General features: G+C 53.1%; 6 protein-coding genes across 6 annotated transcripts; 3 read left to right on the forward strand and 3 right to left on the reverse strand.

Annotated features, from left to right (window-relative positions):
- Nucleotides 1-1,401: 1,401 nt before the first annotated feature.
- Nucleotides 1,402-6,155, forward strand: CC1G_06251 (hypothetical protein; the record flags this gene model as incomplete). The annotated part of the gene is made up of 4 exons (XM_001836612.2): nucleotides 1,402-1,779; nucleotides 1,827-2,308; nucleotides 2,360-2,658; nucleotides 2,711-6,155. The coding sequence occupies exons 1-4, from the start codon at nucleotides 1,581-1,583 to the stop codon at nucleotides 6,153-6,155; spliced, it is 4,425 nt and encodes a 1,474-aa protein (XP_001836664.1). The 5' UTR covers nucleotides 1,402-1,580.
- Nucleotides 6,156-6,593: 438 nt separating this feature from the next.
- CC1G_06252 (hypothetical protein) lies at nucleotides 6,594-8,198 on the reverse strand. Its single transcript, XM_001836613.2, has 2 exons — nucleotides 7,530-8,198; nucleotides 6,594-7,451 (listed from the first exon to the last, which is right to left on the reverse strand). The coding sequence occupies exons 1-2, from the start codon at nucleotides 8,126-8,128 to the stop codon at nucleotides 6,914-6,916; spliced, it is 1,137 nt and encodes a 378-aa protein (XP_001836665.1). The 5' UTR covers nucleotides 8,129-8,198; the 3' UTR covers nucleotides 6,594-6,913.
- A 2,404-nt stretch (nucleotides 8,199-10,602) lies between these two features.
- CC1G_06253 (hypothetical protein) lies at nucleotides 10,603-11,165 on the reverse strand. The gene is made up of 3 exons (XM_001836614.2): nucleotides 10,956-11,165; nucleotides 10,792-10,906; nucleotides 10,603-10,740 (listed from the first exon to the last, which is right to left on the reverse strand). Exons 1-2 carry the CDS (start codon nucleotides 11,148-11,150, stop codon nucleotides 10,799-10,801), a joined length of 303 nt encoding a protein of 100 aa, XP_001836666.1. The 5' UTR covers nucleotides 11,151-11,165; the 3' UTR covers nucleotides 10,603-10,740; nucleotides 10,792-10,798.
- A 373-nt stretch (nucleotides 11,166-11,538) lies between these two features.
- CC1G_06254 (small G protein signaling modulator 3) lies at nucleotides 11,539-15,437 on the forward strand (the record flags this gene model as incomplete). Its single annotated transcript, XM_001836615.2, has 5 exons — nucleotides 11,539-12,315; nucleotides 12,366-12,645; nucleotides 12,880-14,710; nucleotides 14,784-15,264; nucleotides 15,345-15,437. The coding sequence occupies 5 exons, from the start codon at nucleotides 11,539-11,541 to the stop codon at nucleotides 15,435-15,437; spliced, it is 3,462 nt and encodes a 1,153-aa protein (XP_001836667.2).
- A 381-nt stretch (nucleotides 15,438-15,818) lies between these two features.
- Nucleotides 15,819-17,771, forward strand: CC1G_06255 (endoplasmic reticulum-Golgi intermediate compartment protein 2). Its single transcript, XM_001836616.2, has 4 exons — nucleotides 15,819-16,183; nucleotides 16,240-16,310; nucleotides 16,362-16,396; nucleotides 16,446-17,771. The coding sequence occupies exons 1-4, from the start codon at nucleotides 15,904-15,906 to the stop codon at nucleotides 17,608-17,610; spliced, it is 1,551 nt and encodes a 516-aa protein (XP_001836668.1). The 5' UTR covers nucleotides 15,819-15,903; the 3' UTR covers nucleotides 17,611-17,771.
- Nucleotides 17,772-18,311: 540 nt separating this feature from the next.
- Nucleotides 18,312-19,748, reverse strand: CC1G_14477 (lysozyme; the record flags this gene model as incomplete). The annotated part of the gene is made up of 1 exon (XM_002911433.1): nucleotides 18,312-19,748. The coding sequence occupies one exon, from the start codon at nucleotides 19,746-19,748 to the stop codon at nucleotides 18,312-18,314; it is 1,437 nt and encodes a 478-aa protein (XP_002911479.1).
- Nucleotides 19,749-20,321: the final 573 nt, after the last annotated feature.

A 20,321-nucleotide genomic window follows, 5' to 3' on the forward strand; every position in this document is an offset into this window, starting at 1 on the left:
TTCTGGATTTTTGTCCATGAGATTAGCAGTGAGAATGCGGGATATAGAATAGGAAAGTCTGTCACAAAGAAGTAAGCGCCCTGAGCCTAGGTTAAGCTATGAGAGCATAATTATCCGAAGATCTACAAGTATAGATACCAATTCTGTGTTTCGAGTTCTCATACTGAGTGGGAGAGAGATCCTTAGTGGAGTTATCGGAGAGACATCTCGACTCGGATGTAGACGCAAGTGCACAAACCTTCGAGAGGAAGGCAAAAGAAGTGTCAGGTGGGGGTCTCGAAGGAGCCATGACATATGATGGATGTAGCGAGAGTAGACGTTTGATACATGTACTCACAAATCGTGATTCGTAGCGACGACCGATGCAAGGTGATTGCAGTTAGCGCTTCTCCGCCATTCGAAGCGCCAGGCTGCCGTGTCTAAGTGCCACGGGCTACTGTGACAAGTTAGAACTCCCTCGCTTCAACTCTAATTGAACCTCTACATGGACTTGCTTGATACGGAGCGGACCTTGTTGAAGGGTTGTAATTTATTGAAGACGACGATCTTCGGCGTTTCTGACCTCGCGCCCATTCAATCCCGTGTTCAGTGGGCCTCGTGTTAATTTGGACTTTTAGCCTGTTTGGGTGTAAGTTTCCCGCCTCGTTCCGTCCTACAGCGGTGCGAAATTCTTCTTACCGGGCGATATCCTATTTACTCCCATGGTTAGCTTCGAATGCAGCTTTGACCTGTCGGGTCTCGAATGGGGCGAAAGGTAGCGCGAATGACGGCTTCTTAACAGAAACGGTTTCCTAAAAAGTCGCCCCGATCCGCATGGCTCCCCGAGTTCTTCTGAAGTGCTCTTTGATGAGAGGACAAGGGCACGGCCCCATAACACCGCTCCGAGCGGCACGTTGGGTTCAATGTTTTGGATGGCTTCTGTGTTGAAAGGGCTCAAATATCTCTAGCTACCAGCTCCTCGTCATCTCCATTGTCCCTAGGTGCTGGCACTGGAGCGCGCCTGATGGCAGCGATCCTATTGATCCGGTGGGAGGTTTCTTGGAATCGAAAAGAGGCCTGTCTTGCGTCGGTAACAAAACGAAGCACCCGAACCCGAATGGACCTAGTAGTGGATTCGGGGTGAGAGATTCCTGGCCGGGGAAGGCGGGGCTTATACCCGTTGGGAGGCGGTTGACCCCAGGACATGAGCAGGTTCCCCGTGTGAAACTTCGTATTGGCGCCTATCCTGCCACAAAGCGCGGGAAACTTTGCGTCACAGCATTGCTTTGTCAGCAATCCAGCCAAGCATTTCGAGCGGCGACGAAATGAAGTGATTCCAGTCTGCGGTGGGTCTCAACAAAAATCTTAAATCCAATTTATATTTCTGCCGCCTTCATAACCGTTGAAATGGCTTCATTTATCGCGTAAACGCCTTCACAACGATGTCGAAAGACTTTGACAACACCGAAGACGGCGCCGCAGGTCTTTGTCTCACCATCAAGTATTGTTGTTGGCAGAACAGGGAAGACCCACAGAACGGGTTCAACGTTGGCCTAGGAATCGCAAAACTCTAGGAATACCACCACCAAACGACGAGGAAGATGGCGCCCTCGCAGCCCATGCCGCTTCCTGAGCCTATGAACGCAACCCCACACCACTCAAAGGTCAAGGTCTCGATAACACTAGCCGACCCCATTTTCGTTGCGGGGGACTATGTTGCAGGAAAGATGGAGTTGGAATGCAGGGCTGATAAAGGGTTGGGCGTTGGCGTTATTCTCGTCGAGCTGTTTGCAATCCAAGGTCAGTGGCAGTCGAGCAGCCCTGTTCCTGAGCTAACTTGGTTGCAGAACTGAATTCTCGAGATCACTCGGCTACTTCGACTTTCCTACACAGCCGACGTCTGTTCCAAGGGCCAGGCCTGCCACCGTCGAATGCTGTCCATGCGCATCCTCAGCCAGGTTACCCCGTACTACCCCCAACCTACTACCAAGCTCGACGAGGCCTGTCTACATTCTTGTTCCGGATCCCCATTCCAGAAACTTCGCCATCATCCATCATCTTTGGCTCAGGTTTGGGCAGAGTACGCTATGAGCTCCGTGCAAGCGTTGGCGTGGTATGGAAGGGAGAGCGTAGGCTCGTTATCGACACCCAGTCGCTCGACGTCGTCTCAGCTTTCCCTCATGAACTCATTGGCGTCAAGGAGCCGGAAGCAGTCATCATTGGCGAGAATGGAAAGCTATGGATGCAGGGGAAGTTGGTTGGACCAGTCATCATCGCAGGGGAGAGCGCGTGTATTGAGTTACAAGTGAAGAATCACTCTAATAAGAAGGTTCGTACGATAAGCAATTCTAACGAACTACTCTGACCTTCCCTCGGATAGAACACTGGTTTATCCTTGTCTTTGAACCGGACGTTGGTTCTTCCTGGCAGCATAGGTGTTGGGAAACAGGCCATGGAACTGACGGATACACTCACTCATGTTCCTTTCCGTGGTGCGGAATACATCATTCCCCCAGGTGCAGAGGGTGTGGCCCACCTCGTTTTCGATGTGCCAAAGCAGTCAAGAGGGGTCAGGGGCGGTATTCTTGATGGCGATGACACTGACCCACCTCGAAGCACTGAATCCCTCTTCGAAATCCGTTGTTCCGTTGACGTCAAGATGTCAATGGGGTTCGGAAAGTGAGTTGCTGATGCGCCTGGGTCAGACTTCCCTCTCTAACCTTTCTTGTAGTAAGGACCTTGTCCTTAGCATCCCAGTCACAATTGTACACCCAAGGGCTGTACCGCCGAACTTGCCCCTCCATTCACAGCCTATGCCTGTTATTCCCTATCCACCACCTCAGAACGTTTATGCCAATGTTGCACCAGTCTACCCACCGCCACATCCTATGACACCGCCAGTCCATTCATTACCTCCATTCCTGGTCGATCATCAACAGAATCAAGTCTGGTTGCCCCCACCTACGCCTATACCCTTTCAAGGATATGCAGCCTACTCGCCACAACATCATCCTCACCAATACCTTGTATCTCCTGCACCGCAAGCCGTTCTGGTCCCGCCAAGCCACTACGGGCCATGCATCGCTCGACCAGTGAGCGCCGGAGGAAACGTTTCTGTTCCCGATCCATACATGCTCCCAGCCTCCGGTCTCCCACTTACCTATACCGGTAATGCAGCAGTCAATGGGCTCCCTTCCCCTACTGGTGCTGGTAACACCAGCATACACATGGATGCTGAAGAAGGGAAGGGTCAACGTGCTTCTAGGATTGCCCACCACCTGCGAATGTCCTCACGGACACGTTCGGTCTCGCCACAATCCCACCGATTCCCGCTTGGGGCGCCAGTTATCGATTCTTTCGAACCATCGACGCCATTGCAAGACCCTGTATCCGGGCGTCTACGTCAACTTCCTCAACCGCCCAGGACTTCATCTGAGGTCGCTTTAGACAGGGTGGCCAACTTATCGCTGTCCCCACCTCAGCGGCACGTCCACACCATGGTTCACTCGCCCCGACCCCAGCTTACCCCGAAGCATTCCTTCTACAACGAACGTCCGAAGAGCGAGAGGGTGGAAGTATTAGAGAGGATGGCCGATGTTGTTGCTGCACAGCTCAATGATCTTTCTGGTGACATTCCCAAGGACGACGTGATTCATGCCGCCATGCCTGGTCCTGATGGAAAGGACAAATCAAAGGAGGCGGAGCTCAACAAGACCCTACCAGCTCCTCCAGTTCCTAGCCAGAAGCCTACCGCTGTCGCGTCCCCGCCAACTCGAGCGCCTTTGGATAGTCTCTTCGAAGATCCTAAACCCAAGTCTGCTCCGCTCCTAGAGCCCTCTGATAAGGCCCCGCCCACGCCGACTCTAACTGCAATATTACCCAAGCGAGTTCCTCGGAGTAACATCAACGACTTCCTCGCTCCCGACAACAGGGAAAGCGGTTTGGACGCTCTGGAAAGGCGGCTGCTCGCAGAAGTTGGGACACGGAAATTCGACGAGATGAATCCTCACAAGGGCGACGACAAGCGACCAGGCATTCGCGATATCATGGGTGTTGGGCCAATCGATATCCCCGTCAAGGCCAAGAGCCCTGAACCCTTGAACGACTCGGCCATTTCGAGCTTGACGCTGGCTAACGACCATCGGTCCGCTGATGGTGACAATGACGCTGCGGCGGAACAGGATGACAAGGCTGATTCGGATTTGGATGTAGAAGCCAAGACGCATAGGGGGGCGAGGTCGAGGAGCGTCTCTGGGGACGAGCGGGGGAAGACGATGAAGAGGGTACCGGTGGAGAAGGTTCATCTCGAGGACGATGCTCTTTGGGGTGTTCGAAGTATCCACCGGCGTGAGGAAGCGGATACGGCTCCGGCTGCGTCGACGCCAACCAAGCTGTCTGCTGGGAGTGGGAAGAGCAAGGACAAGGACAGGGAGAAGAAGGCCTCGGGGAGGAAGAAAGATCGGGCCACCAAGGAGGAGAGGGCGAGGACAAAGACAGAGGCGAAGGGTCGTGTTGCAGCCTGGCTTGGTGGCATTGTGCCTGACGAACCGCCTCAGGAGGAAAGCATTCCTCCAAGTCCCAGCATCGCTCGGCGACCTGATTCAGTCTTGCGGGAAGCCAAATCGACTGAGTTGCTTCCCAATGAGGACAACGGCAAGGCATTTGCTGGTCTACCATCGCCAACTCTTCCACCCGTGTCTGCTGGTCAGGATGGCGCGCTCAAGGAGAAAGATGTTTCCTCCGCTCCTAACCCGCGTTCGTCTGGATTCATGCCGATGCACACACTGAAACGGCAGCAACCTGTGATAGAGAGGGAGATGGCAGCTGTCGAGGAGGCGAAGAAGGTGGCTGACATTTGGGGTGAATCTTTGGGGACGAATGATCGCACTCCTGTTCCTCCATCCAAACCTGCTCTACCGCCTAAACCTCTTGTGTCACTACCTCCTAAAGTGGTTCCTCAGTCTGTGCGGACTGACAGACGGGTATCTCCGCCTTCCAGGAAGCCCGAGTTCGCGTCCGACAAGTCCATAGCCAGGGACGAAAGCAAGCCCTTGAACGATGTGGCGCCCAGGAACGGCTGGAAACTTCCCGATCCGACACCAGCTGTCAATACGGCTGCGACCACAAAGGCTAAAGCTACTTCGCCGCCACCTCCGCCTGCCAAACCCACTAACATTAACGTCACGCGAAAGCCATCTGCTCGATTACCTCAATTCCCGCCTTTGCCTGCCCGTAAACCTGATCCGGAGGTTTCTTATGATGTTCGGTCTGCACGTGGGGGACGAGGGGGGCAGGTTACATCTGTTGCTGCTTTGTGGGCTTCGGTTGCAGCCAACAACGGTGCTGCAAGTGGACCTCCCATCAAGCCGAAACCTGATGCCCTTGGTGGAAAACGCCTGTCGTCTGACCCTAGCCGTAAACCAGCATCAACGACTGGACAGCAACCTCCCCGTCTTCCTGGCAAGATCGCCTTACCGGGACTAGCAAAGGCCGATTCGTCTGCTTCGACAGATGCGAAGTCTCCACCGGTGCTTAAGCGACAAGTCTCTGCGCCCAAGCCTACGGTTCCGTCTGATGAACCATCTTCCAAGGCAGGACCTATACCCGTGTCAAAGGTGGCTTCTTCATCGGCGGTGAAGGTCGAGTCGTCATCAGGGGGACCTACCATCCCTTCACGCAGCAAGTCTACAGAATTCACCAGGAATCCTCCGACACGAGGGCTTTTCACGGGAGATCTCAAATCTCGAACCCCGGGTAAAACCACGCCCAACAATCTTTCAACGCCTTCAGCAGGCGGCTCATCGGAACCAAGGCTGTTGGTGGCAGCAGTTGGAGGTGCAGGGCCGAAGACCAACGCGAAACCTATCATCAAGTCTACATCCGTCCCTGCCGTGATTTCCTCTTCGCATGCTGTCCCTGTTCTATCTTCGACGGCTTCATTAGCACGTCCTGCTGCGACACCCCGTCTTACGGCAGGCGTAGCCAATCGGTCCCCAGATAAACCGAAGACAGATCGAACAGCGGTGATACCGTCAATAGTCACTGCCAAGTTGGGGTCGGTACCTGCACCATCCCATTCGTCGAGTGCGGCGCCCAAGTCACCACCACCTGACCTTGCGTTTGGGCAAGCGCGACTGAGGGATCTGATCAAGAAGTATCAATCGCAAGCGACCTGACCTGACCGTTTATGTTGGGGATAATTTCCTTGACTCCTGTTGTTATGATGTGACGACCCTGTTTCTGGATTTCTGATATTCGACGTTTGTTTCTCAAGTGACTTCAATACACTTGTCCCTTGTGTCGCCTTTAACCTATTTATAGTACTTGCTTATCTCCGTTTTGTTTTTTCTCTCTTCGTTTATTGCACGAACTAACATCTACGTATTTATCCTCTCACGTATTCTCGGTTTCTTATTCGTTTGCCTTTTGATCCCGTTTGTTGCTTGTATTTGCCTGTATCTCTTGCTGTTACGACCTCTCACGACCCATGAAGTAATGTATTCCTATCATTGTAGTATTTAGTTTCTGATGCACATGCGTTCTTATGCTAAGTCTATGCCGACGGTTGTACTCGCGCTCCTGAGGGGCCTCGAGATAGGGATAGTGAAGAAGCGTGAAGAAGCGAAGAATATGCGTGTTCAACACTGGGGATCTAAGTAGTATACAACGTGAACAGGTACTAAAGGAGTAGTAAGATCTAGTAATACAACAGAGAGTCCATCCATATAAACTCGACGACTAGAAGGGGAATGATTAGATATGTCGTGTATAGATAGTGGAAGTTGTCCTTAGATAGCGGAGGATGGATGGGGATACATAACAAAAAACATAAGGCATAAGTACGATCTTGAAGAATACCCGATGAGCGGCGCAAGGGTAAAGCGTCAGGCGACATGAGCGCCTGGTGTAAAAGTCGTAGGATGTGGTGATACAATCAAGCATCGACCACGTTAAGGAGGTCATTATGGAACTGCCTCCAATCAATGCAAGCGGCATCGTCCCTCGTCTCGTAATCGTCGAACACCTCGTCGTCCACAAACGAAGATGATCGAGGGTGGGGATAGGGAAGGACAAGGCCGCCAGCAGGCTCGAGCTCCTCTTCTTCCAAGATCCAGAAATCAGATTTCTCCTGTATGTGCACCCCTCCGACGTCACGGCGCGCAGTGTTGGCGCCGGTGCCGTTGTTGCCAGTGCTCACCTGGAGAGATGATCTCTGAGAACGTGGAGGGAGTGTTGGCATGGCTGTGATGAGATGCACCAGCGAGCGCGCGGAGGAGGAGTTGGAAGTGGAGTTGGAGTTGTTCGAGGTGCCGGTCGTTGTGGTCGACATTGATAGGAACGAGTCGCGTTTGGGAGTATGGCGCGGTGAGCTATTGCTGTCCGAGAGATCGATGAACCATGACTTTGAATCTGGAGAAGAATCAAAGGGGTCCAGGGATGCGGGTATCCGTGACCTTGCAGTTGTATCAGGGCTATTTGCGGAAAGAGAAATAAGAAACCAGTGCATCAGATATGATAAACATCCATAGTACATCTGGCACAGGACGTACCCTCCATTAGGCGCAGAAGGAGTTAGAGAAGAACTCCCAGCAGAGATCCACTGAGCATCTTTCGGTGGGGAGCGTGAAGCGGACAAGGTTCTCGTGATGGAGAATCTGCGTTTTGTTTTGAGTACGGGAGCGGAAGATGATGATGTCGAAGCCGAAGGGACTGCATTGCTGCTGCTGGTGAAGGATATCCGGTCCAAGAAACGGCTCGATAACGATGCGAAGATTCGTCGACCGGAAGCGCTTGATGTACTTCGCTTGTGAGATGGTGGCACAGCCGAGGCAGGGCTAGTGGTCCTAGTAGGCATGGTGGCGAACATTGACAGGGGTCGGCGTCTAGTTGGTCGTGGCGGTGAGGAGTTGTGGGAGTCTGCGGGGAGGTTCAGGTTGACGACGACAGAGATTGACGAGTCCGACTCTGAAGTGAACGAAGTCGTGGGCGTCGCGATGAGGGAGGTAGGCCGTCGAGAACGACGCTGTTGCACGACGGGGACGCTGTAGCCGCTAGAGACTGCACGGAATCCAGAGGCAAAGAAATCCGAGTATCCTTTTAAACCACCGTTCACCGACGGAGTGGATGCTGGGGAAGCGAAGAATGCCATCCTTGAATCCTGAAATGGTTAGGAATTGGAAAAAAAGATGATGTGGGAGGGGATGGGATGTCGGCGGTGGAAGGACAGTGGGAGAGTCCAAGGGAGATGACTGCTGACTGCAGCTTGGAGAGGAGACCAAGGGGTCTCATGAATGGTTAGCAACACTTAAGTATAGATGGTGATATGGCGGAGGGAGTACGGAAAAGGACGAGATCAGATTGGTGGCGGTGACGTCGTCTATTACCCGTTATTGTTGCTTACAGCTGCCATGGTGCCGGAAGCTGATGTCTGAGCCAGGAGGAGGAGGCGGCTATGGGGCCTGGGTTTTTCCGGAATCTAAGCGGCGGGGGGAGTAGATTTAGTGGACGACCTGGGCTAATGGGTCTATGGACCGTGGTTCGAGGTCCTCCCCAGCGCTCTTACTGCTCCTTGCGGAACGACATGTGGCTTGAAGGTGGAGGTGGATCCCCGTAAAGCTATGCCTGTAACCTGAATACCCCTGGCCTATGGCCGGAACGCCCCGCTAGTGAGGGCCTATCTCGAGTCTTGACCCTGCCCGGCGTTCCAACATGAATATCAATAATTCAATACACAGTTCATAAATAGAATGAACGGCTTATCTCGTTTCCTTCGGGGCCCTAAGATAACCTCCATACCACTTACCCCTCGAGAAGACGTTTCAATGCGAAGGCAACGCCACGGGATTTATAAATTCAATATTTTGAATAGTAGGCGAGGTAGTTGAGGTCATACATTACCATTATGTGGAAACTTGTTGCATGGAGGGGAGTCTACGTGACTATGATAAACTCGGTTTTTTTCCTGTGGCTCGGTCAGCGCGTTGAAAGGGCAACCGCGAGAGTAAAGGGATATACTGGGGAAAGTTCATCGATGATAATGATACCCTATCCGGGGAGGAGGGTTCCCGTCTTCCTGGGCGCCCATTCCACACCTCAGAAAGAAAAAAGAGGAGATGTAGGGTGACCCTGCAAACGAATCAACGTTGCAGCTTAGTAAGAGTCGAAGGGTAACGTACGGCCAACAGGATCCAGCCGAGAGATTCGACGCCACCAAAAGATTTACACTCGTATCGTGAACGCCCCCTGTCAAATCTAGAAGTTCGAAGGCCATCCAGAACTTCTGGACAACGGTCTCTGTACGTTTAGAGTTCTCGTAGTCATCCTCAAGACCTGAGAGTCGCTGAAAAGATGGACCCTTTTCGCTCGGGACTCCTTGCGATTTGCGATGAGCGAAATTAGGTTTCGGAGTCTTTAGGAAACGGTACAAGTTGAGCGCTCAGCACGCACCAAAAGGAATCAGGATTCGAATGCGTCCACAGTACAGGTATGTAATCTGTTGGAAGAAGTGACAGACTTGGGCAGCGATCGTGATGTTCTCCACAACATGGGTTGTCCCATCGCAAAACCTGGTTCCTGGGCAGCGAAAACGATGAACCGGACAAGGGCGTCTAAAGATGATGAAAAGAGCTGAGGAGTCATCGTGACCAAGCGCTGACATTGCTATGCATACCGTTACGACAAATTGATCTGTGTATATCCCTAGAGCGAAGATGAGTACCAGGAATGACAGGTGATGCAAACTGCTTCTACACCGTGTCCTAGACCGGTACAAGATGGGCGGTACCGTCCTATGGGGCAAGGAAGACAGAATTAGGCGCCCATAGTGGAGCTGGGTTGCACGAACGTGCAGGTATGCGCCGTGCCTGGCGGAGAGAAGGAGACCAAATCCGAGTTTCAAAGACGACCCCATGATGATGCGGCGACTTGGCGAGATATAACCGTAGTCGTTACCTGGGGCGGGGTATTCACCGTTGATCGTGGGTGTATTAGGAACGGCGAGAAAGGATCGTCTGAACAAGAATCACAATGTCCTGATTCCGTCAAGAGCGTTTCTTCAAAAACCGAGCCGCCGAGTAGGTGAAACTCGGGTACTAGGCGATGCCAAAATTTGGTTCTGGAAGCCTCGGCCAGATTCTAATGATATGGAAAGGGACAATTCCCGCTGTCGAACGGAAATAATCACTGAAACGAAGATAGAGACTTGGGGTTAGATATCATCACGAAGATTACGAAGGACGGAAAGAAGATACTCACCACATGCTGGCAAAGGTTCTGTTGGTGCTGGTGATCACAGCTGAAAATTAACGCGAAGAAAAATCACGGAAACGAGTTGGAGAACCGATCAGAAACTCTAAGAAGAAACGTCGGTGATGATCTTCAGCTTATCCTTGTCTGAATCAAAGATGGGACATTGGGATGGACAATTGGACAGGTGACAAGAGTCGAGTGGGTCCAGCAAGAAAGGCATAGCAGTCATAGGATCATTCCTACAAGGCAGGCATCGCGAGCTTCGTCTGTACATGATGAAATCATGAACGAATAGTTGGTCATGAACGACTGTAGGGACAAACTCATACCAGCCACCGCCACCACTCCAACATCTGACTGACTGTGACATTACAAGGGTGGGATAATCTTTATATCAGCACTTGTGGACGAGAAAGCTATCGACTAACTGGTCGGCGGTGAACGGCGAAGCTTTCGCTCTGAATGAGACCCACACGGTCTCGAGCTGAGGTGATGGTCACCTCATTCCTAAGCCTGTCCAATGGTTTTAGCCAACGTTCCTATGAGTTGGGTGGAGATTCGTACCAGTAGTTTAGCTTTTACCCTGCTTTGCTTTCCATTCTTCGTGCTGAGCCGCAGCACGAGCCAGTCTATCCTTCTGCGCGTCCGCAATGATTCGCCTTTGGTTAAAGTACTCAATCTGGATCCGAGTCAGAGGAGTTTCAATATTGGATAGCAACGCTACACACCCAGCTCTTCGCGCAATTCTCGTGGTAGGCTTTATTCTCCGAGGCGCACGCGTTGCCCTCTTCACCGGCTTTCACGACGCCCTGGCGATCCAAACAAGCAAAGTACGCGTCTCGGGCGTCCCAACATTGTTGCCTGTTCTGGCGCGTCGTCGTCGCTTCCTGTTCAGTACTTTTAGAGCTCGAGAACCATCCCATGGCCGTTGGTCGTGGTCGATGACGATGTCGTAGTCGCTGTCGCGGTCAACACCGGAAACGTCGACGTCGATGCCGTCAGAGTTGCAGGAAAATGCTGGAAATTACGTAAGTAAATAGGAATATTTCCCCAGTCCGCACCCGCGACGCCGCGATCTCCTTGTCGCCGTCATCACCGCCCCTGGCATCGAGCTCGCCTATATTTCCACATTCTTTACTTTCTCCCTCGACATCCGGAAATTTAGACACTATTGTGGTATTGTGACTTTTCAGAAATTTATTATTCTGGTGTGCTGACGCTCTGAAATAAGCTTACATCGACACGAGGCACAAACGTCATTCGCGACGCGAGCATGGTTTGAATTGGATTCTTGGATTCTAATATTCAACAATGGCGTCGACGCATCTGACGACCCCGGTGCACTCTCACCCCCTGTCTCCAGACGAAGCACCACCGTCCACAAGAGGTCGACGAACTCGCGGTAGTCAAGGTCCAGGGAGCGAACCCAGGCCAGCCTCCAACTATTTCACCCTCAAAGCACAGCTAGAGCAGGACTCTCACTCCCCTCGCCAGTCCAACTGGGATGGAAGTGTACGGGGATATGGAAAGGCGGACAAAAATAAGACTGTGGATGCGCGGGGAGCTTTGAGCGCTCTGGCCGCTCAGACGCTGGGCTCGCCGTCCAGGACGAAGACGGCGCCGCTGCTCACGCCCAACGCGGACGCAGTGAGCTCCCTGGTGGCCCCAAAGATCAAGCTTACCCCACACCCGGACTTAACGACGACCCCAGAGTTCGACCCAGAATATATTGGTCATGACGTCGTGAGCAGGATCACGGATACCAAATGGCACGAATATTCGGACGACGAGATCCGGTCGACGATACGGAATACAGTCCACACGGATAGCGAATCACCCGAGGCACCATACTATACCACTATTCGGGCCCTCTCCTCAGCATACCACACACTGTGTCGAGCCCACCTCGAATTAGAAGAAACGCGACGGCTCATCAACGAGAAAGAGGCGGCGAGGCGCAAACGAGGCGAAGCTTTATTGAACGAACTTCAACCTTCCGAGAAAGACATCGCCAGACGCGTATTCCAATCTATATTCACCGACGATGACGAAGTACAGCATCAAGTGAAAAGGAAGCAAAGCGTCAGGGTAAGAACTACATCCACTTGGCGATTGGCAGACGCTCATTCCCCTTCTAGTCCCTTTCCGAATCCTTGGTCGAGGCCATGGCAGACGACGGGCATCTATCCAGAAGTATACCCGAATCCAGCATTTTAGCTCCCATGCCGGAGGAATCACCCACCGAGGAAGATACTTCGCCCGATTTCTCAGAAATTGCGACACAACCCGACAAGCGCAGCGTGAATGAGTCGGTGCACGCACTAGATAGTACACAAGACGTCAAGACACCGACAGCTGGGAAGGCTCGACCTGAACGCCCTGTATTTGGAGACTGGATGGGCACCTGGTGGGGTAAAGGTAGAGGACGCAACGCTCGGCCACCTCTGATGACCAAAGAGGGATCAGTACCCGTTTCTACGCGTTCAGACCCGCTTCCCACCACTTCTCAGACTGTGAAGCCACCGCAACCGCGCCGCAAAACAGCGAAGAGCGTTTTCGGTACTTTAGGCATCTCGATTTTGAACCCTTCCTTACCGTCTTCTTCCAGTCGGCCAACCATCGTTTCGGAACCCATATCGACCACCGTTTCAGAAACCGCGTCGTTGAGCTCGGATGCTGCCTTGGTCAATGGGGCACCATCTGCCATCTCGTCGCCTATTCAACCAGCATTCCAACCGCTACCTGCCGCGCCTCTGATTACAACGACGATGGATACCCCATCATTGTATGAAGATACAAGCAAAGCAGCGTCACTATCCGACAGTCAACAAACAGGGCCACCACCGCAAGGGTCCTCTCTCCGGGCCATAACCAATGCAATGCGCGTCATGACATCCGACCCCAACAGCATTCTAGCAGATCAAGGCAAGGAGACCAGCCAAATGATTGGCCAACTCGCCCTGGAACTGGTCAAGAATGCTCGAGATCAAGGTGTTTCTGAGCGACATCCCAGGGAACGCAAGGAGAAGCCTGTAGAATCTGCCCCGGACACCCCTTCCGCAGTCCTCAGTTCCAGCCATGCAGTCGACGCGGCGTCGGTGCTCAATCGAACTCTTTCCCGGGAAGCTGACGTGAAACGAAAGAAGCGGGGCCCCTCGATGATGATCACTCAACCCTTTGTTTCTCCTTTGTTCGGTAGTCTACTTGGACAACAGTCGAAGAAGCCTTTGCATGCTCCGGACAAAGTTGCGGGAGGGAACTCCCAGGATGCGAATCATTCGAAATCAGGTTCGGGTGCACCTCCAGCGGCGGTACCTGCGACTGCGAAACCTCCATCTCGATCCGTCCCTCTCGAGTCGATCATCCCAGCAATGGAGAAACCTCCGACACACTACCTATCCCGCACCTATACGCCTTTAACGGCGCGCGACTTCCGCTTTACGATTCCACTACCTAATTCCGCTTCACGATTCACGATCTATCACGACGACCAACATCAGCGCCCTCTAACCGACCGATTTGGTTTCATGTACGACGTCTCTCAGTACGACTTTTTGCTTCTTCTTCGAGCCAAGGAGTGCAAGAATACTGCTCCCGCGTGTTTAACGGGGGTGAAGATTGCGGATAGGGAGGAGAATAATACGTGGCCGGATGAAGAAGATGATGAAGAGGAGAGTTCCAAGTTGACGATTGATATCGTGAAGGGGCCTTGTAGCTGTGGCGGCGACCAGGAGGTTGCAGCGAGTTTGGGGAGCAGGCATGAGTCGTCGACGTCTCCCGTTCCGGATACGGTGTCGATGATCAGCAACAAGTCGCGGTCTTCTTCGAAGAGCAGGAAGCGCGCTTCGACGGTTATGTCGAGTGCGGTACCTTCGTCCATGGCTACCTCTACCACCTCCATCCTATCCGTCACGTACGGTACCCCTCGTCATGCGTGTGCCAGCACTGTCCGACGCCTCCTCGACGAGCTCACCGAGATCCATGATGAGCGACAAGAATCCCAGCGCAAAGAATGGGATATCTTTGTTCGCCAGCGGAGTAGAGCCAAGTCTGTGAAACCGAGCTCTGCAGCTGCTGGTACTGGTGGTGTAGCATCTTCGGTTCCCACTGGCGCAGCAGCGATCCTCGGTCTCGGAACAGCAGACGAAGAAGACGAGCTGGCGCACAGCGAAGGGCTCATCGGGTTCGCACAACTGGGGCTCACCTCCAACCGCGACCAACGGCGTGAATTCGATCGTTTGATTCGGAGCGGTATACCCCTAGTCTATCGAGCCAAGGTGTGGATGGAGTGTAGTGGTGCGTTGGAGATGGAGGAGCCTGGGTTGTTCCAGGATTTGTTGTCGCAGCCTGCGGATGGGCCGAATGGTGCCGTTGTGGTTGAGATTGATAAGGATGTGGGGAGGACGATGCCGTTGAATATCTTCTTTGGTGGGGATGGAGCTGGGGTTGTCAAGTTGAGGAGGGTGTTGATTGCGTATAGCCGGTTAGTGTTTACATATCCCTCTTCGATTGATCTTGTTGGGTGCTCATTTTTGGTCATTTGGATCGCGTTTCAGGCGGAACCCGGCGGTGGGGTATTGTCAAGGGATGAACCTTGTTACATCTACTCTGCTCCTTGTGCATGCGGATGAGGAACAGGCGTTCTGGATGCTCGCGGCTATAGTGGAGCGTCTGCTTCCCGAAGACTTTTTCTCGCCCTCGCTCCTCCCCTCGCGCGCCTGCCCGCTCGTCCTGCTCGACTACGTCCAACAGCACCTCCCCAAACTCCACGCCCATCTCGCTGAACTGGGCGTCGACCTCGGAGCGATATGCTTCTCGTGGTTCCTCTCGTTGTTCACTGATTGTTTGCCCGTGGAGACTCTTTTCAGGGTGTGGGATGTGTTTTTGGTGGATGGGTTGGATGTGTTGTTTAGGATTGCGTTGGCGATTTTGAAGGGGAATGAGGGGGAGTTGTTGCAGTGTCGTTCGATACCTGCTGTCTATGTTGCTTTGGAGAATTTGCCGACGAGGATGTGGGAGGCGGATAAGTTGTTGCAGGTGCGTTGTCGTCTTTTTTTGACAGGGTGGTATTATTTTTTCGCCTTTTGCTGATTTGATTTGATTTCTCGTTGTGGTAGATGGAAGCGGACCTTCGGGCGACACTCGTCCACTCGGACATTGCTAGTAAACACAAACACCATGTTTCGGCTCTCAGTCAACTTGTTACCTAGATTTCTTACCCTTCGTTACACTTGGGCTCGTACTAAGGACTCGCTTTGCAGTCGTGCGTTTACGTTTTTGAACTTGTTTTTCTGTTCCTTTTTGAGTTCGTTTTGTTTTTTGCTGTGTCTTTCTAGCGCTAGATTGGATGTGTATCATTATATTATTATATAGCTAGTTTAACGAAGGAGATGGGATTTTTGATGGGGGTTTTGGGGGCGTTGAGAAGGGGACTTCAGAGCACGTAGCCTGCGACTTGGGCGCTTGACGTGCCAGACGGTGGCAAATCGCATTGATAGTTGCTCGCGTGGTCGGGTCGCACGTGCCGATCACGGCAGTAATAGAAATCTCCGGGGAATTCGCCGCGATTTGATGGACACGTCGCCTTCCACCTAACTCATCCATCTTAAGCAACCTTCCAGTGCGAGTGAAAGCAAAGGCTAATTCTCGCCCTTTTTCATCCAACCCCAACCGACGATGGGCGGGCTCGCTCTTTTCCTCGCAAAGCTCGAGGACGCAATCCCAGCGTCCTTGACAAAGTTCGATGCCTTCCCCAAGCTCCCCTCCACCTACAAAGCCCGCTCAGAATCTAGAGGATTCTTGATGGTTTTTGTTATTATTCTCGCTTTTTTGCTCATGTTGAACGATATTGGAGAGTTTATTTGGGGCTGGCCTGACTTCGAGTTTGGTGTGGACAATGATAAGGGCAGTACCCTCCCAATCAACTTGGATATGACCGTGAATATGCCCTGCAAGTGTGAGTGCCAACTTTTTTTATCTTGGTGTTTGTGGATCTGACTTGTGTGTCCATAGATCTCACTGTCGATTTGCGAGACGCGATGGGAGATCGTCTGTTCTTGAGCAATGGGTTCCGCAGAGATGGCGTAAGTAATAGCCCTCTAAACGCAACTTAAGCGCTAATTAGGGCATCGCAGACTATTTTCGACGTTGGTCAGGCTACCGCTTTGAAGTGAGCCCATGGCCAAATATCCCTTTTGTTTCTCTAACCTCGACTTTAGGGAACATGCAGCAGCCCTCTCAGCACAAGAAGCTGTCGCCCAGTCTCGCAAGTCCCGCGGCTTCTTCGCGACGTTATTCCGAAGTAAAAAATCCAAGTTCAAGCCCACCTACAACCACCAAGCAGACGCCAGTGCTTGCAGGATTTGGGGAACGATGTACGTGAAAAAGGTCACCGCCAACCTCCATGTTACCACCCTCGGCCATGGATACGCGAGTTATGAACATGTGGACCACCACCTTATGAACCTTTCGCACGTCATCCAAGAATTCTCCTTTGGGCCTCACTTCCCAGAGATCGTCCAGCCCCTCGACAACTCGTTTGAAGCGACCCACGAGCACTTTATTGCGTACCAGTACTTCTTGCATGTGGTTCCTACGACCTATGTTGCTCCACGCACTGCACCACTCGAAACCAACCAGTACAGCGTCACCCATTACACTCGCGTTCTAGAACACAACCGCGGCACCCCCGGCATCTTCTTCAAGTTCGAACTCGACCCACTCAAAATCACGCAGTACCAGCGCACGACGACTCTCCTCCAACTCATGATTCGCTGCGTCGGTGTCATCGGTGGTGTATTCGTCTGCACGTCTTATGCACTTCGCATCGGAACGCGGGCTGTCGAGGTGGTGTCTGGAGCGGACCAGAAGGCAGGAATTGTGGCTGCAGAGTCTACGGCGGTCAAGGTTGGGCTGAGGGCCAAGTGGGGTGGTTCGGATCTTAGGGCGAGACCGGGCGCGGTGAACAGGTCGTTGAGTAGTGGAAGTTGGACACCTAGTTCGCCGTATGGTGGGTTCCCGGCTACGACGCCTGTGACTGGGACGTACAGTGCGATGCCGTCGCCGTATCTTAGCAGCAACCATGCGATTCCTTCGCAGCCTGGTACGCCTAACCCGGCTACACCTGGGTACCCTGTCCCGCCCACGCCTGGAGGAATCCGAACGGCTGCGAGCATGGGCCCGCCACCGAGGACGCCTTCGTCTGCGTACCCCGCCAGCCCGTATCTCGCCACGGGTGGTCCTACGGATGGTGGTGCTTCGGTGCCTCCTACCCCTGGGTACCAGTACGCTACTTTCCCGACTTCACCCCATCCTACGAATGGGAATGGTCTCCATCCCCCGCCGCCTCCACGGAAGAACACTGGTGGACCCAAGGATGATTAGTTGACTCCTTTTTTTAGGTCAGATGGTGTGCTCCGCTTTTCGATTTTTTTCGATTTTGAGCCTGCTCTAGTGCATGGCGCGGTGCGTGTTGGGAGTTGTATGTATGTATAGTATTTTCGGATGGCAATTGAACGCTTTTGCTACGGGGGTTTAGTGCCCTTTATCAAAATTTGGTGGGGGAGATGCAGCTGGAAGTTAAGCGGGTGGGTTTCCTTCAGTGTTGCTGGATCCTGGGGGTTCGGAACCCAATGCCGCCTAATTATTTTTCCTGAGGCTTTATCTATTGCCTCCCGCAAAGGTGTCGACCAAATGAACCCAGTGGGCAGCCTATAACCAGACACGCAATAGGGACCTCAACAAGACGTCAAAGCGAAAAGGTTAGGGGTTGCGAGTTAGGCGCCCAGGGCGGCACGTGACTGGCTCTTGGATGGTCAAAGGCTTTGGAAGCAAACATGAGCAACGGTTGGACAGCTCGGGGTGCGATTTTGGCTTTCTCCTTGTCTCTTCTCCAATTTCAGAACGCGATCCGTACATCCTGGAAAATGATTTCTCTCACTTGCTGGACTCGTGACGATTCTCTTCGATTGCAGCTGTTTTTGCTATCGACGAAGCAACTAGAGAACTGTCAACCGCCAATGCGACGAGACCTGGCTGGACTGGTACTGTCTACGCTAAGATGTAGGAAGCAACCTCTACCCTGCTCAATTGCAGACAGGGAGTGCGACTGTGTTGGATGGAGTCTGGAACAGGGCAACTTCAGCGTTGCGCCGCCTCGTCAACCCATTGAGAACTCGTCCACCAGCACGGTTAAACCTAGGCAACTCCTGCGCAGCAACAGTATTAGGGTCCTGACCCGCATTCAACCTCCTCCTCAAAGTCGACCTCTGCACGTTCCCACATCCAACATTAAACGCCCACGAAGTGAGCGCACCAAACTGGTTCTCATTCAGCACGACCGAGTCGTCGATGAACCTGGCGAGGCAGTTGGTGAACGTCTGCACGTCTGATTGCAGGAGCTGTTCGGCCTGGGCGCGGGAGAGTGGGAAGGAGAGGCCTTGGGCGGTTACTTCGGCGCAGTTGGGTTGTCTGCAGAGGTGGCCGAAGCCGACAGTTGGGAGGCCGATTGGGTCTGGTTCGGGGCTTGCGACGAAGCCTTCGAATTCTTGGATGAGGTTGACGGTTGCGGTGTTGATGGAGGGGAGGGAGGTGGAGCATTGGGCGCCGGGTTGGGTGGCTGGGGGAGCTTCAGGGCCCGGTGCTGGGGCTGCAGGTGCCTCCGGCGCAGGGGGTGCTGGAGCAGGAGCAGGAACCTCTGGAGCAGGGGCTGGTGGTGCGGGTGCAGGGACTGGTGCAGGTGCAGCAGGGGCAGGAGCGTTGTTGTTACTCCCGCGGCCTAGTCCGAAGAGACCACCGATGGTTCTCAGAAAGCCGCCCCCGTTATTTCCCTGGCCCCCGTTGTTGCTGTTGCCTCCGTTGATGATACCTCCAACGGCGTCGAGGATTCGGCCTGCTCCTCCACCCTCGCCATTATTGTTGTTGTTCCCTCCGCCGTTGATGATCCCGCCCACGGCGTCGAGGATTCGACCTGCTCCTCCATCCTCACCGTTGTTGTTGGTGTTGCCTCCACTGTTGATGATACCTCCGACGGCATCTAGGATACGACCTGCAGTTCCGCCTCCACCCTCACCGTTATTGCCGTTGTTTCCTCCACTGTTGATGATCCCACCCACAGCATTGAGGATACGACCTGCTGTTCCGCCTCCACCCTCAGCATTGTTGTTGTTACCTCCGCCATTGATGATTCCGCCAACGGCATCGAGGATTCGACCAGCCCCGCTACCTTCGCCGTTGTTATTACCTCCGTTAATGAGGCCTCCAACGGCATCGAGGATACGTCCGCCTCCATTGTCGCTGTTTCGGCCCCCACCGAACAGGCCTCCGATGGTGTTGAGGATGCCTCCTCCACCTCCGCCTCCACCACCACCACCGCCTCCGCCGAAGAGGCCTCCAAGGAAGTCGCCGAATTGACGTGCTTCGACGTCGTCTCTGCGGTAGATCAGGCGGGCAGTGGAGTCTAAGCGGGCTTTAAAGTGAGCTTCGCGTTTTACATGGTGCGTGAGGTTTGGGGGACTGACCATCTGCCAGAATATTTGAAGAGCGGTGGAAGATCGGCCCTGCTTGGGCGAGGGCGATGAAAGGGAGGGTGATGGTGACGAGTCTCATGATGATGATTGTACGTGAGCAGCTTTAAGATCGTAAATGTGTTATTTTATTGATGGAATATAAAGAGAATGAAGGGAAAGTCCTCTTCGAGAGGCTAAACCAAAGAACGAAGAGCGAACGAAAAGAAGGGACGAAAGGGAAATGGGAACGAAAGGGGGGTTCTATTCTTCCCTCGACCTGGTTCGAGGACAGGTTAAGTACTCGCTTCGTTGATGTGAAGTCTACCTCGAGCAAGAAGATCTGTCAATGTTGAGTATCTTTCTTGTTGAACAACTTGGAACGCATTGTCGTTTCTAGGAGGAGGGTGGTTCATCACAGGTATGTCATTTCACGGCGATTTGTTGCTTGGGAGGGGATTGACAAGTGGTATTGATTGTAATCACTGTGGTGACTCGGATCGACGTCGAGGTTTCAGTGTGCTAAGACTAATTCAAGTTCTACTACATGGTACAGGATTCTTTTTTTGTGGTGGACAGCGTGGACTCTGT

Source organism: Coprinopsis cinerea (assembly GCF_000182895.1).
Source record: "Coprinopsis cinerea okayama7#130 chromosome 4 map unlocalized cont3.4, whole genome shotgun sequence".
Lineage (NCBI taxonomy): Eukaryota > Fungi > Basidiomycota > Agaricomycetes > Agaricales > Psathyrellaceae > Coprinopsis > Coprinopsis cinerea.

Excerpts from the sequence above, each read along its gene's own strand:
- CC1G_06253 (XM_001836614.2), bottom strand. The coding sequence starts at position 11,150 with ATGGGATGGTTCTCGAGCTCTAAAAGTACTGAACAGGAAGCGACGACG. Across the intron at positions 10,907-10,955 it reads AGAATTGCGCGAAGAGCTGG|ATTGAGTACTTTAACCAAAG; the intron begins GTGTGTAGCGTT and ends ACTCGGATCCAG.
- CC1G_06252 (XM_001836613.2), bottom strand. The coding sequence starts at position 8,128 with ATGGCATTCTTCGCTTCCCCAGCATCCACTCCGTCGGTGAACGGTGGT. Across the intron at positions 7,452-7,529 it reads CCTTCTGCGCCTAATGGAGG|CCCTGATACAACTGCAAGGT; the intron begins GTACGTCCTGTG and ends TTCCGCAAATAG.
- CC1G_06255 (XM_001836616.2), top strand. The coding sequence starts at position 15,904 with ATGGGCGGGCTCGCTCTTTTCCTCGCAAAGCTCGAGGACGCAATCCCA. Across the intron at positions 16,184-16,239 it reads CGTGAATATGCCCTGCAAGT|ATCTCACTGTCGATTTGCGA; the intron begins GTGAGTGCCAAC and ends GTGTGTCCATAG. Across the intron at positions 16,311-16,361 it reads ATGGGTTCCGCAGAGATGGC|ACTATTTTCGACGTTGGTCA; the intron begins GTAAGTAATAGC and ends AGGGCATCGCAG.